The sequence below is a fragment of the Octodon degus genome, unplaced genomic scaffold, assembly GCF_000260255.1.
Source record: "Octodon degus isolate 3935 unplaced genomic scaffold, OctDeg1.0 scaffold00181, whole genome shotgun sequence".
Lineage (NCBI taxonomy): Eukaryota > Metazoa > Chordata > Mammalia > Rodentia > Octodontidae > Octodon > Octodon degus.
The window spans coordinates 2613163-2627809 of NW_004524757.1; the positions used below are offsets into that span (position 1 = coordinate 2613163).

Consider the following 14647-nt stretch of genomic DNA (forward strand, 5'->3'; position numbering starts at 1 on the left):
CCAGAAAATTATTGGCTTATTTGTTATTGGATAAAAGGAAGGCAAACATTTTGTATTAGGAAGTTTTAATGTGTTTAAAATCCTCATTAGGGATTAATGGACATGCTTGCTTAGCATAGCGCCTCATTAATTTGAGGCTAAACAGTTACTTCTGTGTTTCAATCTCAGTGTTGTTTCTTAACATTTTTTTTTCACTTCTCTTTAATTAGGTCTTGCATTTGAGTTTGGTCTCTACACCATTGGAGATGTAGAATTAATTAATGGGATTTATAAATCTAATGGAAGTGAGTTATTCTTAGCTATCATTTCATTTTAGTGAGCAGTTAAACTACATGTAAGTGGGTGCAGATCTAAGAGATTTCAGCAGTGCAGGGAAAAAAATTGAACTTCCCTGAATATATTTAGCAATGTCACTTGGCATTAATAGATAAAAGTGTTTTAATTAGAGTTATAAATAATAGGGAAGCTGGTGACGATTCAGTTCCCATGCACACGGCTTGTTCTGTAGAAGCATCACTGTCAAAGAGGAGCAATTGTAACTCTGTTTCTGTGGAATTGTGGTGTCATCCACCGCCAACTACGACAATCCTAAGTGCAAGGTTTGAGAGTCAGTAAGGCGCCAAGTTCATCAGAGGTTTTTCTGAAGGTAGAGCCACTTTCTATCAAGTGCATTTTATTGTCTCATTTTTATTGAGGGCCTGTGTGTGTATTATTTATGAAGTCCATTCTTCTTATGTTGTTTAAGGAAAATTTAGCTAAAGGAAAATCCCAGCAAAATTGGGGTATCTTATTTTAAAATGGACATTGAAATCATTACCTGTGTATCTAGAAAGATAGTGATTTTTTTAGGGTAAAGGATTAAGAAAGTCAAGGAAAGGCCTTTATTTTCCACAAGAGCTACAGAAAATAAGAGCTAAAGATAAATACTTGAAAACTTTATTTTTATTTCAGGTTATAGCACTTAATTTAAGACTTTTTAATAATTAAAATGCCTATGGCAATGTCTTTGGAAACTCCCAGAAAGACCTGATGTATTGATTTCCTGCTTTTTTTTTTTAAGTGAGGCTTTAGAGCCGGAGAGATAGCTCAGTAGAATAAGTGCTTGCCTGTCAAGTACAGGGTCCTGAGTTCAATTCCCAGTAGTGCAAAAAATAAAAATAAAATGAGTCTTTGGTGTCTCTGAAACCATAAATGCTTTGAAGACTGCCAATCCAAGATATGTTATAAAAGATAATCAAATCTTACATGTTTCATGATAGCGGTCACATAATCACATGTGTAAAAGTCTTGCTTACATACAACATATCTAAATGATTAAAAAGGGCTCTAAACATTTCAGTAACTCCTTCCAATTTCATACAGGAGTGCTCTTCCTTCAGAGGATACAGGTTAATGGGGTTCTCTGTGGCCCCCTGGAGACACAGTTGAATTCATTCAGCCCCTGAGGAGATCTTCAAGCCTGCTAGCCATATTTAGCCATGGGCTTAATATCCTCTAGCCTTCTGGGTAATACTACAGGAGTCACCACGTGAGATCCAAGAAAATCATTAGTCCTATTCCTGGACTTTTGCTTATCCCATTCATAATGAATCCTTTTATAGAGTAGAGCACTTGGAGAACTGTGAACTGTGCTTAATTCTCTAATCAGTGGTAGGAAGCACAGAAGTTAATAGCGAGGAGCAGAGTGTCACTTCTTTCTAAGTCATCAGTACTCTTTGATCTTTAACTTCCTTTCCTCTCCCTCTTCCTTCTTCTCTTCATTCCACATGCTAGGCACATACAATATTTCCTGTGAGTCACACATGGCAAGGCCCTCTTCTACACTTTCCTAGCAAATCCATGTTTCACATTTCCTGTTCACCAAGAAACAGTTTCCCACCTTTCCTCTCTCTTGTTTCTGATAATGGCACACCATTCTCAGCTGATGACCTTACCACATTCTTTTGGAGGACAATAGGTAAAATCAGACAAGTACCACTCATCTTCTCATCTTCAGTCTCTCCAGCCCCAGCTTATGGACCTAGATACTCTGTCTGCCATCCTGATACAATGAAAGAAGTTTCTAGAAGTCATGTTCCCATTTCAAGTCAACCTCTACAGTTATGTCTTGACCTGTTCTCACCTTCTAAGGACTTTGCTTTTACAATTATCCACTTTATCTTGTGTTACTCTTTTCCCTTCTGTGCTGAATTGCACCTATTTGTGTACAAACATGTCTTAATACCATTCCTCTTAAAAAATAAAGCAAAACATGAAAGCTTGAGCCCTACTTTACAACTACTTACTGTCTCTTCTCTCCTCCCTTTCCCAGTAGGAAATGTTTATTCACTCGCTCCATTTCTGCTCCCTCAATACTAAGTCAGTTTTCCATCATGAAAGATGACCCTTCTTGTCCAGCAGCAGAAGGCAAAAATATTATTATTCTTTTTATATTAATTTTATTGAGAAAGAAGTAGCAATGAGAGTTTCTAAACAGGTTAGTAGGACAGTTACAATAATACATTGCATTGTGTTGTCTTTGTAGTAGTTATTTAAAGTACAAGATGCAGACATGTTATCTTGTCTAAATACCATTAGTTCAAAAATTTCTTGGAATACCTGTCATTCTGGTCTTCTAAAACATACTGCTTCTAATGTCATATCAATTACTGCTATACTCTGTCTCAAGAAAATGTTTGTTTAGAAAAAAGGTAGTAAATGAAAACAAGAAAAAATGTCATAGGACTGTCCTGCTACAATGTTGTATATGGTTAGATTTCTAAATTTCTGCGTAAAAATTTGTAATTGTTTATTTCTATGTTTTATATTTTTTTTTCACATTCTGTACCATTTTAAACTTTAGCACATCAATGACTGATGGAAAATAACTGTTCCATGTATTATTATTCTTGACAAAATAAGAAATACAATAACAGTGCTGTGTGTATGTGTGCATGTGTGTGTCCATGAATGTACACGTTTCATATTGACATATGTTTGTTAACTGTTCTATATTTCCAAGACAGTCCTTTATTCTCAGGTTATGACCTGTGTAAACTTTGAATGGCATTTTGCCCTTTAGTTTATAAAAGAGCAGTGATAATGGTTATTTTGTTGCATTTTGTTGACAAATAACAACTGCTAATCTTCTATGTGTGTCCTATTATTTTTGTACCATTATATGTGCTATAAAACACTGACCAATTGTAACAGATTTCTGTTCCTTTTAGTCTATAGGCTGGAGAGTGAGAAAATGAATTCTCTTAAATCATACAGCTACTAACTGGTAGAGTTGGACATGGATCTGCTATTTACTGACACTGTGTTGTTCTTTTCACTAGTTCATCTGGTACTGTATCTGTAAGTCAGATTACTGCTTTCCACTGTCTTAGTTGTTCTATGCTGTACAATGTTGCAATGATCATTAGAGAGACAAGGACCATATGACAACTGCAGAAACACTAAAATTTACTCTTTAATTCCAGAATTGAAAAGCAAACTTGCTTTCATATATATATATATATTACATATTAGTTCTGAAATTTACTTCAATTTGTACATCTCTCCTTTTGCAATTGTTTTGTTACAAGACATTACAGGGCTGCAGGCAATGTCACAGTTAATGTTAACAAAAATGTGGTAAGGAGGGACTGGGTGGAATCCAGATTTCAACGTAAATGTCCTTGGTTGCAGTGCTAGGACTTGGACCAGACAGAAGTGAGTGTTGTGTGAGCTCTGAGGAGTCAGATCACACCAGGAATTTCAAGGGGAAGAGATCATGGGCAGAAGCTCTGTGGGTCTTAGTACAAGCCCCCAAGAAGAGCACAGGGAAAAAGGGACAAGCATGTTAGGGCAGAAGGAGGAAAGGCTGGCTAGAATGTGATCCTGAAGTGAGAGATTGGAGCCAAAAGCCTGGACAACATGCATGTAGAGAGCCTGGTCAGAGAAGACTGCACTGGTGAGACAGCATGGGCATTGTCAGAAGCACTAGCAAGAAGCCCTCACTGACGGGCCCAAGTGACAAAGTCAGCGCATCTTTGGGAGAACACAGGTCAGACCACCAAGCACAGTCGTAGTGGTTCCTTGTTTCTTATAGTAAAAGTGCTATATGTGTACATTGTTTTTCTTCAAATCTAAAACATGCACTTGTGTGTGTGTGTGTGGCACACACACACACACACACACACACACACACACCCTCCCAATTATAGCTCACTCTTCTATAGAAACTAGCTATTAGACCAAATAAATGAACAGTGAGCTAATGGCTATTCAGAACCCACTGAATTAAGTACTCTTCACTTGAAATTCCATATGCCATTAGGTACTCTCAGCTGATGATGGGCCTTTCTGCATATGCATTCCGCAGTTTCCCATACCTAATGTAATCAGTGAAGAGATGTCCTCATAATGAAGCATGTTGCCTGCCCACTCCTCCCTCACCCCTCCCACCCCCACTCCCCCTACTCTGTTGACATCCCCCCTGAAGCCCATCTCTAGCCTCTTTTGTCACCTTCAGTGAGAGCCAGCAGATGGAGCAACAGCCTGAAACTCTGCACATACTGGGCCCCTGCAGTGGACTTAATAATTGGAAACATTCATAAGATTATGGGGATCAGTTTACAAGGCGACCAAACTATCTCCTCAGTGGGACCTAGGCTTAGGATGCTGCCACCTAAGGGCCTTGGAGGGGACAAGGAAGAGAAGGAGCTGATGGAGCCTTACCATGCACCCAGTACCGGGCTAAGGTACTACACTGCTAATTCCTTGCTTCTGCAAACTCACAAAAATCGTAGAGGCAGATTTTTTGTTACTTTTTAATTGTTCTTATGTGGATAGGGAAACAGAGACACAGACAGGTTCATGTGGCTTCCCAAAGTCACAAAGCCAGTTCAGTTTCAGGGCTGGGATTTGAATCCAAGTCTTGAACATTAAAGATGACTTCCCCTTAAATTCTCTAGTAAATATAGTAGAGTATCTCATTTCAGTGTGCACTACAAGGACTAATCGCTGCCTCTTCCTTTTTAGTCTTATTCCCATGTATGATTCTAGATAGAGGGTCATCTTCTGTATTTGTTTGACATCCTTGGAGCTTTATGCTCCATCGAGTTCTTTCTTAGAAAAGTGTAAATTAGCTTCATTTATATGAGGTATTTTAATCCTGAGTCTTTCTTAAAAATGGATTCGAAGTAATATTTTAAAGTAAATACCAGCTCTTTTGGATACCCAAGTCTTTAGTTGTATTTAAATGAAATAGGAAGGTGAACTGCTTTGGTGGTATCATGTAAATGTTGTGAAATTTGTTTTGCTTTGATTAAAGTTCTGTTACCTGGGGACCGCTGTCTACAGCTTATGTAATATTAACTGTTCCCATTTAATCACAGGCTCATGAATACAAACTAGGATAGGGACAAGTTAAGGTGACACAGGAAGCAAGGGACAGACAAAATGTGAACAGAGTTTGTAGTTTCCCAGATTTAGTTTGGAAAACTAGAACTCCCTGATTGGGGAGATAAGGGGTTCCCAAGGCATGCAAATGAGGACTCTCAGAGGCTGCTGTTCTCCTTTTAAAAAAAATAAATGACCAATGATGGGGATTAAAATTTGCAAAGGACTAAACACTCATTTGGTAGAACAACCTCACAGTCCAAGTTTTTGTCTTATTAGTAATATGTCAAGCAGCTCAGTGTGCCATAAATCAATCGTGGGGATAAATGTCATGATTTGTTAATGAAAATACAAACAGAATTAGTTTGGAGGCTGCCATCTGTACCAGTTGTGGATATTGTTTGACTGAACCCCATGACTGGATTTGCAATTCAACTTGCAATTTTTTAAGTTTTACTTTGAGAACTTGTTGTCGAGGAGAAACACTTTTAGATTAGTGGGCTCTATGCCAGTGCTGCATGACAGCCTCAGGAGGGTTTTAGGAAAAAGGGGGGTTCACTTTTTCCTCCTGTTTCCTTAATAAGAATCTCCTCAAAGACATGCATTGAGCTTTTCTGGGTTAGCCATGTGATGATCATATTTCTTTTATGGTTTTTAACTCTTTATTTGTCATGCTTTTATTTTATTAGTACATCATATTCCAATATGTGCAATGATACCATTCATCGTAGGGAGTTTGCCAGCACATGATAACATCTTGCTTCTCTTCTTCCCATTCCCCTCCCCTCTCTTCAACCCCTCTTCCCTTCATTATCTATAAAAAACTTTGGGTCCATTTTTTCTGCCTATACTTTTTCTCATCCCATCTTTCATTGCCCCTATCCCCTTCTCATTTGAGCATTTTCTTCCCATTTCCTAATATCTATTATACATTTTCTTTTAATGTTTTACACTTACCTTGATGTTTTCTATTAATGGTAGCTGCTGCTTATGTCTCTCAGTGCCACAATCAGGGTAGTTTTGATACCTTGCATTACTCTAATCTCCTGGAAGTATGCTCCAAACTGATTAATTCCAGGATGATTAAAACATCCTATGCAATTCATTTATTGTTGCTGCAGTTAATTGAATATTTGATGATCTAAAGGTACCCTGATTATTTCATAAGGTATGTATTTATCACCAGCCAGATGATCTGTACGTGGTCTCCCTGTGCCTTGTGGGGTGGCCACCGGCACTGTCAAATGCAGACAGCATAGGCACTTGTGAGTGCTCTCAGGTCCCTTGCCATCAGCCCGACGTGCACCTCCCTTCGCTGGCCCTCAGGCCCACAACCCTGCCCAGCACAAGCGGGTCGTCCGGGACCAAGAGTGAATGCACAGTCTCCCCTGCGCACCGTCATGCAACTTGCTTTCTGCTCTAGGAGGAGGAGGCGGAGAGGGTGAATGTGAACGGACGCTGCAGCTCTGAGTGGCTAACTTGGGCTTTGTGGGCTATCTGAATATGCAAGAGTGGATTCAAAGGGAGGAGAAGGTGGCTCTGGCATTGGGCAGCAGCTCAGCAACTCCAGGGCAGCAGTTCTAATCCCAGGGCCACCACTAGTTCTATTTCTCAGTCTCTTTCTGTCACACCTGTGTGAGTGGCTCCTCCAGAATTACTTATAGAGGTGTATGTGTGTGTTGGGGGTGTGTGCCTGAGAAGGTAAGAGGACAAGATCCAGCCCAGGCTCAGGCAGCTTCCTTCCAGTGCACAGTGACCCCAGCACAGTGCTGCAGGGAACTCAGAGACTCAAGTGGCCTTAGGGGGCCCCAGCATTTCTCAGCCATGTCAAATCCTTGGCTTCTCATTCCCATATGGAGTAAGGACTGCAGTAGGGACCTTGGCAACTGGGAGCTTCTGTCCAGCATGGCTCTGTCCATGAACCTGATAGGTACCCTTCCATGGCACCTAAATGAGATTGCCTGCTCGGGATTGTGTTTCATGCATAAGTGTTGTGTCTCTCATTTGCCGGGAACCTTGAAGGCAGAAGTGGTGCTGTGTTTGGTGTCTTTAAATCCTCCCCCTTGGCACCATCCTCATCACAGTGTGAGCTCAATCAGGATTTGTTGTCTAAAGAAGCAAATGGGAGAACTGATGAATAGGCAGACTGGGAATGAATAGGATCCTATTACCCTTGTCAGACTACCTTACAGTGTATGTCCCAGTGGGTCCCTAATTGTTTGTTTTCCTGTCCCATCTAGACAGTTGACTCTGGGAGAAAGAGGCCAAGTCTCATAGTTATTTATCTTAACTACCTCCCCAACACACCCCCACCCCACCTGCTGCGTCCAGCACTGTTCTAGGTATGTAGGAAATAAATGTCTGCTGGTTAATGCTCTTCCATTGGAATTATCTTATGGAGAAACCAGCTGTGGGCTCGGCTAGATAAATTTGTGGAACCAGTCACTTCAAAAAAAAAAAAGACAAATATCTGAACATAGTTGCAAATGTAGATTGATTTGACTGCTCTTTTCTGTAGTGTTCTTCTCACCTGAGTGTTACTGGCTACGATCCCCATTCCTGGATTTGCTGCAAAGCTCCAGAGCCTGCAACTCTTTCTCGTTTGACGGCATTTCCCCACTAAAGGCATGGGCATTTGTAACTCCAGGTGTACAGATGATATTTTCAGCTGACAAGAGTGAGTCAGCTCTCAGCTTGCACAGGCAAGAAGCCTGGACTTTTAATAAGGAGAAGCACAGCACAAGGGGTAACAACTGACTCGGTGTGTTGGGTTTTGCACGTTACATAGCACCATCCTTTTGCTTATTTCATTTGATCCCCTCAGAAACCCTGTGATATTTAACAGGGTAAGTATTATTATTGTATTGATTCTACAGTTGGGGAAACAGAACTGAGGGAGAGAAGTAAAGTCTTATTTGCAGTAGGTGTGAACCAAACACCCACCTCACTCTCTTAACTCATAAGCAAGAGCTCTTGCTGTATGTACATATTAGTGATATATTTTCCTCTTTATTTTCAAAATTAACCTTGATTCATGGAACATAGACCACAAAGGCCTTTGCATGACACTGGTCAGTATACATGTAGCTTAGGAAGCCTACACTGATACAGCACAGCAATGATATTGAAGATTTAAGCCTCTGTTACAATCCTTTTGACCATTGTGCTTAGGAAAGGTGTTAGTGGGAAGTTCAAGAATTGTGTTGACAGTTGCTGGAGGCTGCAGCAATGAATGAGATTTTATTTGCTGTTAAAAATTACCAGGCGAGTACTATAATCTGATAATGCGCTAACACAGCATCTTGCCTTGTATGTTCTTTCTCTGAATATACATTCTATGAAATAGGAATATTCATTAAGTGGAAAAAACAAATAAAAGCGGAAACTCAAGAATTGGAAGATCTAGTAAGTCAGGAATGTGCTGGATTAAAATAAAAACTTGTCTCAATATCTCTGATTTGCTTCGTGGATCTTCAAGGTGGCGATGAGCATGGTGGCATTTCTCACATTTATTCGTACATAGAACCTTTTAGTTTACAGAACTGGTGCCCATGAGATAGTCTGCCTTTGCGGCACTTGCCAGTGACAGCGGTATTAACTGTGATTCTTTCCATTTACCTGCCATCCTGTAGAGCCTGCAAACTCCACGAGGGAGGAAATTAAGTACTCTTTTCTTTCTCACTGTATATTAACCTAGCACCAGCCCAATGCACAGTCCTAGGCCTTCAAGAATATTTGTTGAGTGAAAGAACGAATGAACTTCAATAGGCTAAGCCATCTGTGGATTCCTAGTCTGAAACCCAGAATTCAAGGTTCTTTGCAATCTGCCAACTTTCTGAGCCTTTGTTCCACTGTTGCTTCTGTTGCTTCTACCCAGTATTATAATGGTAGTAATGTTAGAAGGATGACTATATAATTTGAGGCAAATTGGGACATTTTGAGGATGAAAGGAGATGGCATGAGTAATTACACTAGGATAACAAGGGTAAAAAGTGACTGCACTGGGTAATCCAGTATGGCTAGCCCAAAGTTATCAGTGAATGTCTCTGCCTTCTTCCTGTCATAGAGATTTTATGCTCCCTGAAGCAGGAACCCTTTGCATGGGGGACATAATTAATGAACACTGCTTGAAATTAATATATGTACCATAGTAACGTTAATTCTAATTGAAGATTTGTAGTGTTTTTATTTTTTTTAAGATTGAGGAAATCTGGTCCCAGAGTTGTTCCCCATTTCCTTAAATGTAGTTGAGCTTGTATTGCAGTCTCAGGGTGACACATTTCCTTCGCAAAGGCTGGGGGCATCTGGAAGCTTTAGTGGTGCTGTCCACAGGCTGTCCTATGTCAGCAAACAAGACAGACCCACTGTTCCCCTTAGCAGAACAGCACTGGGGACTGGAAGTGACCAGGCGACAGTCCTGGAGAGAACGCAGGTGTGGAGGGGAGAGTTAGGAACGTCTGGGATAGCCTGGTAACATTCACAGGTGCTGTGTGATTAGCAGACATTTCTCCAGGTGGTTGTCCTAGTCCTTCGTCTTGCTCTGTTTTGTAGCTGGTGTCTCATTTTGGCGTTTGGTTTCTTACATTCACCAATTAAGCAGCTCCTGCAGAAAGGAGCTGTGTGTTTGACATAGGGGACTTCCCCAATACTTTTCTACAAGTGACTTGAATTTAGACTGATTAAAAATCTGTCACACTGAGAAATATTACTCATGGGATTCTCTCTTTTTTATTTATAGGGACTTATTTTTTATTAATTTTATTGAGAAACAAGTAGCAATAGACAGTTTCAAAACAGGTTAGTAAGACAGTTACAATAATTAATACAGTGTATATTGTTGTCTTCATAGTAGTTATTCCTAGTATAAGATGCAGACATGATATCCTGTCCAAACACTATTAGTACAGATCTTCTCATTGGGATTCTTTTGATGTATATCTGAGACTTGAAGTGTAAAAACAAGCATACAATTCACGCAGTTGTTTAGTTTTCATGTTTTGAATTAAAAAATTCTTTTTCACAGGTCCTGTTATGGAGTTCAGGGTGGCTTGAATTTACTAGCCTCAGCTGAACTTGTATATTTGATCCTCCTGCCTCAGCTTCCCTAGCGCTGGGATTATAGGCATGTTCCACCATGCCTGGATTGCATAAAAGAGTGGAGGAGTCAGGTTGCACTATCAATTCAAAGATGAATCAATTCAATCATAGAAGTGTTTTATATAGGCCTGGTCCTTAAAATGCTTGCTGTACTAAACCAATAGTGAGCCCAAGAGGCCTTAAGGACCATGAGATCATGCTCGCTCTTTGAATAGATGAGCAAATACAAAACCAGGAGGACGGGATGACTCTGTCCCACAGCAAATCAGTGACGGAATAAGGAGTCGCTTTCTTTCTGCATCCTCAGTATGATCTTCCTGCTTCACAGAAGTGAAATAAAATTGTCTCATTGAAAATCCTGCTTAGTGTTCAACAGGAAAACAAATTGAAAGCTACATGTGTTAAGCTTTATGTAACTTGTCCTATACAGTAAACTATTAAACAGTGGGCTTCCCTGAGAATAACTAGATTGTGCTTAATTTTTTTCTGTTTGTTTTAGGTAAGCCTTCCCAGTGATCCGAGCTGTGTTGAAGAAATCTTGCGGGTGAGTTTACACATTTACTTCTGTGCCCTTTACTAATGCAGCCATGTATGTGTTTATGCTGTCTGAAGTTAATTACTTTTCCCTTTCAGGGAGTATCATGACAAGGAATCCTTGTGTCCCTCATCATACCCTTTTGCTTATTCCACCTGCCTTGTTTCTGACATGTCCCCTGTCTTTTCCCTGGTATCATTGAATTTCTGTCTATTCCCTCATCCTCCTTTCTCTTCCTCTTCACTCCTGGACAGCGACTTAGCACAAGCACCAGCCTTGAACTTGACCTTCCTACTCTCAATCTCTTAAAAGAACTTTGCTGCTGCCTCCTACCCTGCCATTGGTAGAAAGCGGTTATATAAATTGTGACCTCTAGTGAGGGGATGAGACATGAGAGATGGGCTGGGGACAAACCTGCACCAAATAGCCTGTTGCAAATGGTACATAAGGGAGTGAATTTATGTGTGGGAATGGCGTAGGAAAAAGGGGCTCACACTTTCCCTGCAGTAAGCAAACCAAGAGAAAAAACAGAGCCAGGCTAGAAAAACGTGCCTACCTCCCACCTGTGGATATTGGAGTCATGAGACCAGGTGGCCTCTCAAACATCCAAGTCACAGGACTGAGCTCCTACCCCAGCTTTATCACTTGTCCCTTCTGTGCCTCTGGATAGATGATTTTATCTTTCTCAATCCCCTTCCTCATTTGTAAAAGAGAATAATAACACTTGCCCTAATTTTCTTATATATTACCAAGTGACTGATAAGTGCTCATTGTTATGATTAATGATGACCTGTGTAGCCATGTAAAAAACAAGGAAGGCTTTTGATCTAGAAAAAGGGGAGGAGAGAGGAGATGGGGAAATAAAGAAGATTTAAGATGTGTCAGGTACACGTACCGTGAAACTATAATATATGTAAACAGTATATGCCATAAACATGAGCTACAAATAATAACAATATGAATGGAAATGGAGAAAGGGGCTATAGAGACTGAGGGAGGGAAGTGGGTACAGAGGGGAAGGGAAGCAAGCTGTTTCATGTACAAGTGCCTAATCACTAATGCTAGTGTAAGCTGCATGTACTGCAAGCATGTAACAATAAAATTAAATTTTGAAAAGAAAACAATCTATGCCAATAAAAAATTCAGCAACCCCTTTCCTCACTTCTCAGTCACTCTGACTCCCTCTTCAGACCTCTTTCCTGTGTAAGTGCCTTCTTTGCATCCCAGGATTGGATGTCCTATGAAATGCAGCCAACGGAGTAGGGAAGAACAGAAAGCCATTGTTGTCACATACACCTCCACCTGACTTCTGTTGCTGTGTATATCCCTGTACCTGACAGGGATACAGCTCAAGGACTGTTAAAGAAATGACACATGCAACTGATCAGAGATAAACATATGGGTTAGGGATATCCTGACCTTTCATAAGATAAAACAGGATCCCAGCAGTACCTCAGTCCCTGGAGCTTTGGGTCTGCATAGAGGCAAGGCAGTCACTATGAAGTCAGTCTGTGAGATGCGTCCTGGGACCTCAGCCACCTCCCCCTTCCCATTGGGTGGACACAGAGAGCATCCAGCCACTCCTTGCTGGCTTGCCCGTCACGTTCCTTGCAGGAAAGCACCATTGAAAGCATCCTCTTACTCCACTATGGACAGTAAACTTCTTTTTCTTCCCTTTCTCCCCTGGGTTACAGGGCAAATGAAGGTCTTCAGCTTACTTCCCAAAGGAACAGTGAACCCATGTGACATCACTGCCTGACTTGTCACACTTGGGATTCTCCACTGAAGAGCAGTGCCGCCCCAGTGCCTAGGTGGTTCACACGGAGGCTCAGTGAGGGGAGTAGGGGGAACACCTGTGGGAGACTGGCAGCTCCTGTCCCTGGAGGAGCCCCTGAGAGAAATAACAGAATTTCATTCAAATGTGGAAAGAAAAGCGAGTTGCGCTGATAAGCTCATAAAGGATGGCATCCTTTGAGAAAGTAACAAAAGTCCTGTTATTTTTGAAACTCCAGGGAAACATACGTGGCTGCTTGTATTTATTTTTTGAAGGATGAGGATTGTATAGAATTCTTTTCTTTTCCCAACAACCCTACTAATGAATGGGCTTTCCTTTATTGAAGAATGGAATGTTTTGCTCCCCTAATTAGAATAAAAATCAGCTTCCGGAAGTTCAGGCCCCCAATTTTTTATGACTAATTCTTAAAATTTTATAGACCACGTCGTGTGTCACAACCGAGTGTGCTCCCTAAACTTTTGAAAATCACACATTCATATTCTGGTTGGTTTGAGGGCTTTGGAAACCTGTGGAGCGTTCCACAGTAAGTAGGGTCACTGCCCCCTTTCCCATCTGCCGCCTTGTTACAGGAAGTGCCTTTTCTCCTTCTTTCTACATCCCCTTGACCCTTGCAGTACTTTTCAAGCTAAGTAGAGTCAAGAGCAAGGTCATCTTTTTTCTATGAAGCCAAGCTATGTAGAGGAGGGGCAACAACCCAGGTGCAGAGAACTAAGAGGGGGAGGAGTAGAAGGGGAAGGAGTGGGGGAGCAGCGGGAGTAGGAGGAGGAAGGCGTGGCTGCTGCTTACCCTTGATTTCCCCTCTCATTCCACTCTCCTCATGCTCCTCTCAAAAGCAGGGTCCATTAGCCCCTGCTCTCCCTCACTGCCCACATCCAGTGAAGAAACCTCTAAAGTACACCCATATTTGCATTTGTCCATGCAAATCTTAGTCTGTTTGCTCTCCCCCCCCTCCCCCCGTTCCCCCTCCTCCACAACTTCACAGCCTGGCAAAGGAACACATGCAAATGCACCCCCAGGCTGTGACAGACTTCTTTTATTAACCAAGCACAGCACAACTGGTCTCCCTCCACTCACTGCCCCTCTGTCCCCCAGGCAGTGGAGATACTTTTATCTCATGCATTTTATCTTCCACTGCTTTCTCAAAATGTGCTTCCAATTCAAACCAGTCAGCTTTCTTGAAAAGCCCCAGTCACCATTTCTCAGGCCAGGGCTTCTACTTATCTTTCTTGGCCCTCCTGGTTCTTTCCAAAAGCTGGAGTCCAACTTGCCTGATTTCCACACACTCTTCTTCTGTCTCTATGACTTATAGACACAATCTCATTACAACAAGCAAATTCAGCCTCACAGGACAATCTGAGTTTTTATGGCAAGAGACTACTGTTCAAAGCCCTTTTACTTCAGTATATTATTTTGATTATAGGAAATAACGTGGTCTCTTATTAGTTCAGGAAATCAAAGTCCAGAGGGGTGACAAAACCTGCAAGCAAGCCTGGGGCCAGCCTGTGGCAGATGAATAGAACGCGGCCTTTATTTTCTAAATCTAATGAACTTGGCAGTATATGTAACTTTCAGCCACACTTCTATAAGCTCAACAGTGAAAATCTCTTGATTAAAAAAATTCTTCAGAGAGAGGCAAACATTTCTTTTTTTTCGTAATTTTATTCAGAAACAAATAGCAGTGAGACAGTTTCAAATCAAATTGGTAGGACAGTTTCAATAATTAACTCATTGCATACATTCTTCCTAGTGGTTATTTGCTGTACAAGATGCGGACATGATATCCTATTTACAAACACCATTAGAACAAATCCCTCTATTCATTAAGAGAATGTAACTATATATCTATCCTAACC

At 41.1% G+C, this 14647-nt stretch overlaps 1 protein-coding gene across 3 annotated transcripts in view; it reads left to right on the forward strand.

The window, feature by feature from the left end:
• Nucleotides 1-14647, forward strand: part of Aff2 (AF4/FMR2 family member 2) — a 546136-nt gene that overhangs the window by 330124 nt on the left and 201365 nt on the right. For all 3 annotated transcript variants that reach the window (XM_023703816.1, XM_023703817.1, XM_023703818.1), the window contains exon 4: nt 10964-11008. In XM_023703816.1, the coding sequence (XP_023559584.1) occupies nt 10964-11008 (45 nt within the window). The remainder of the gene's footprint in view (nt 1-10963; nt 11009-14647) is intronic.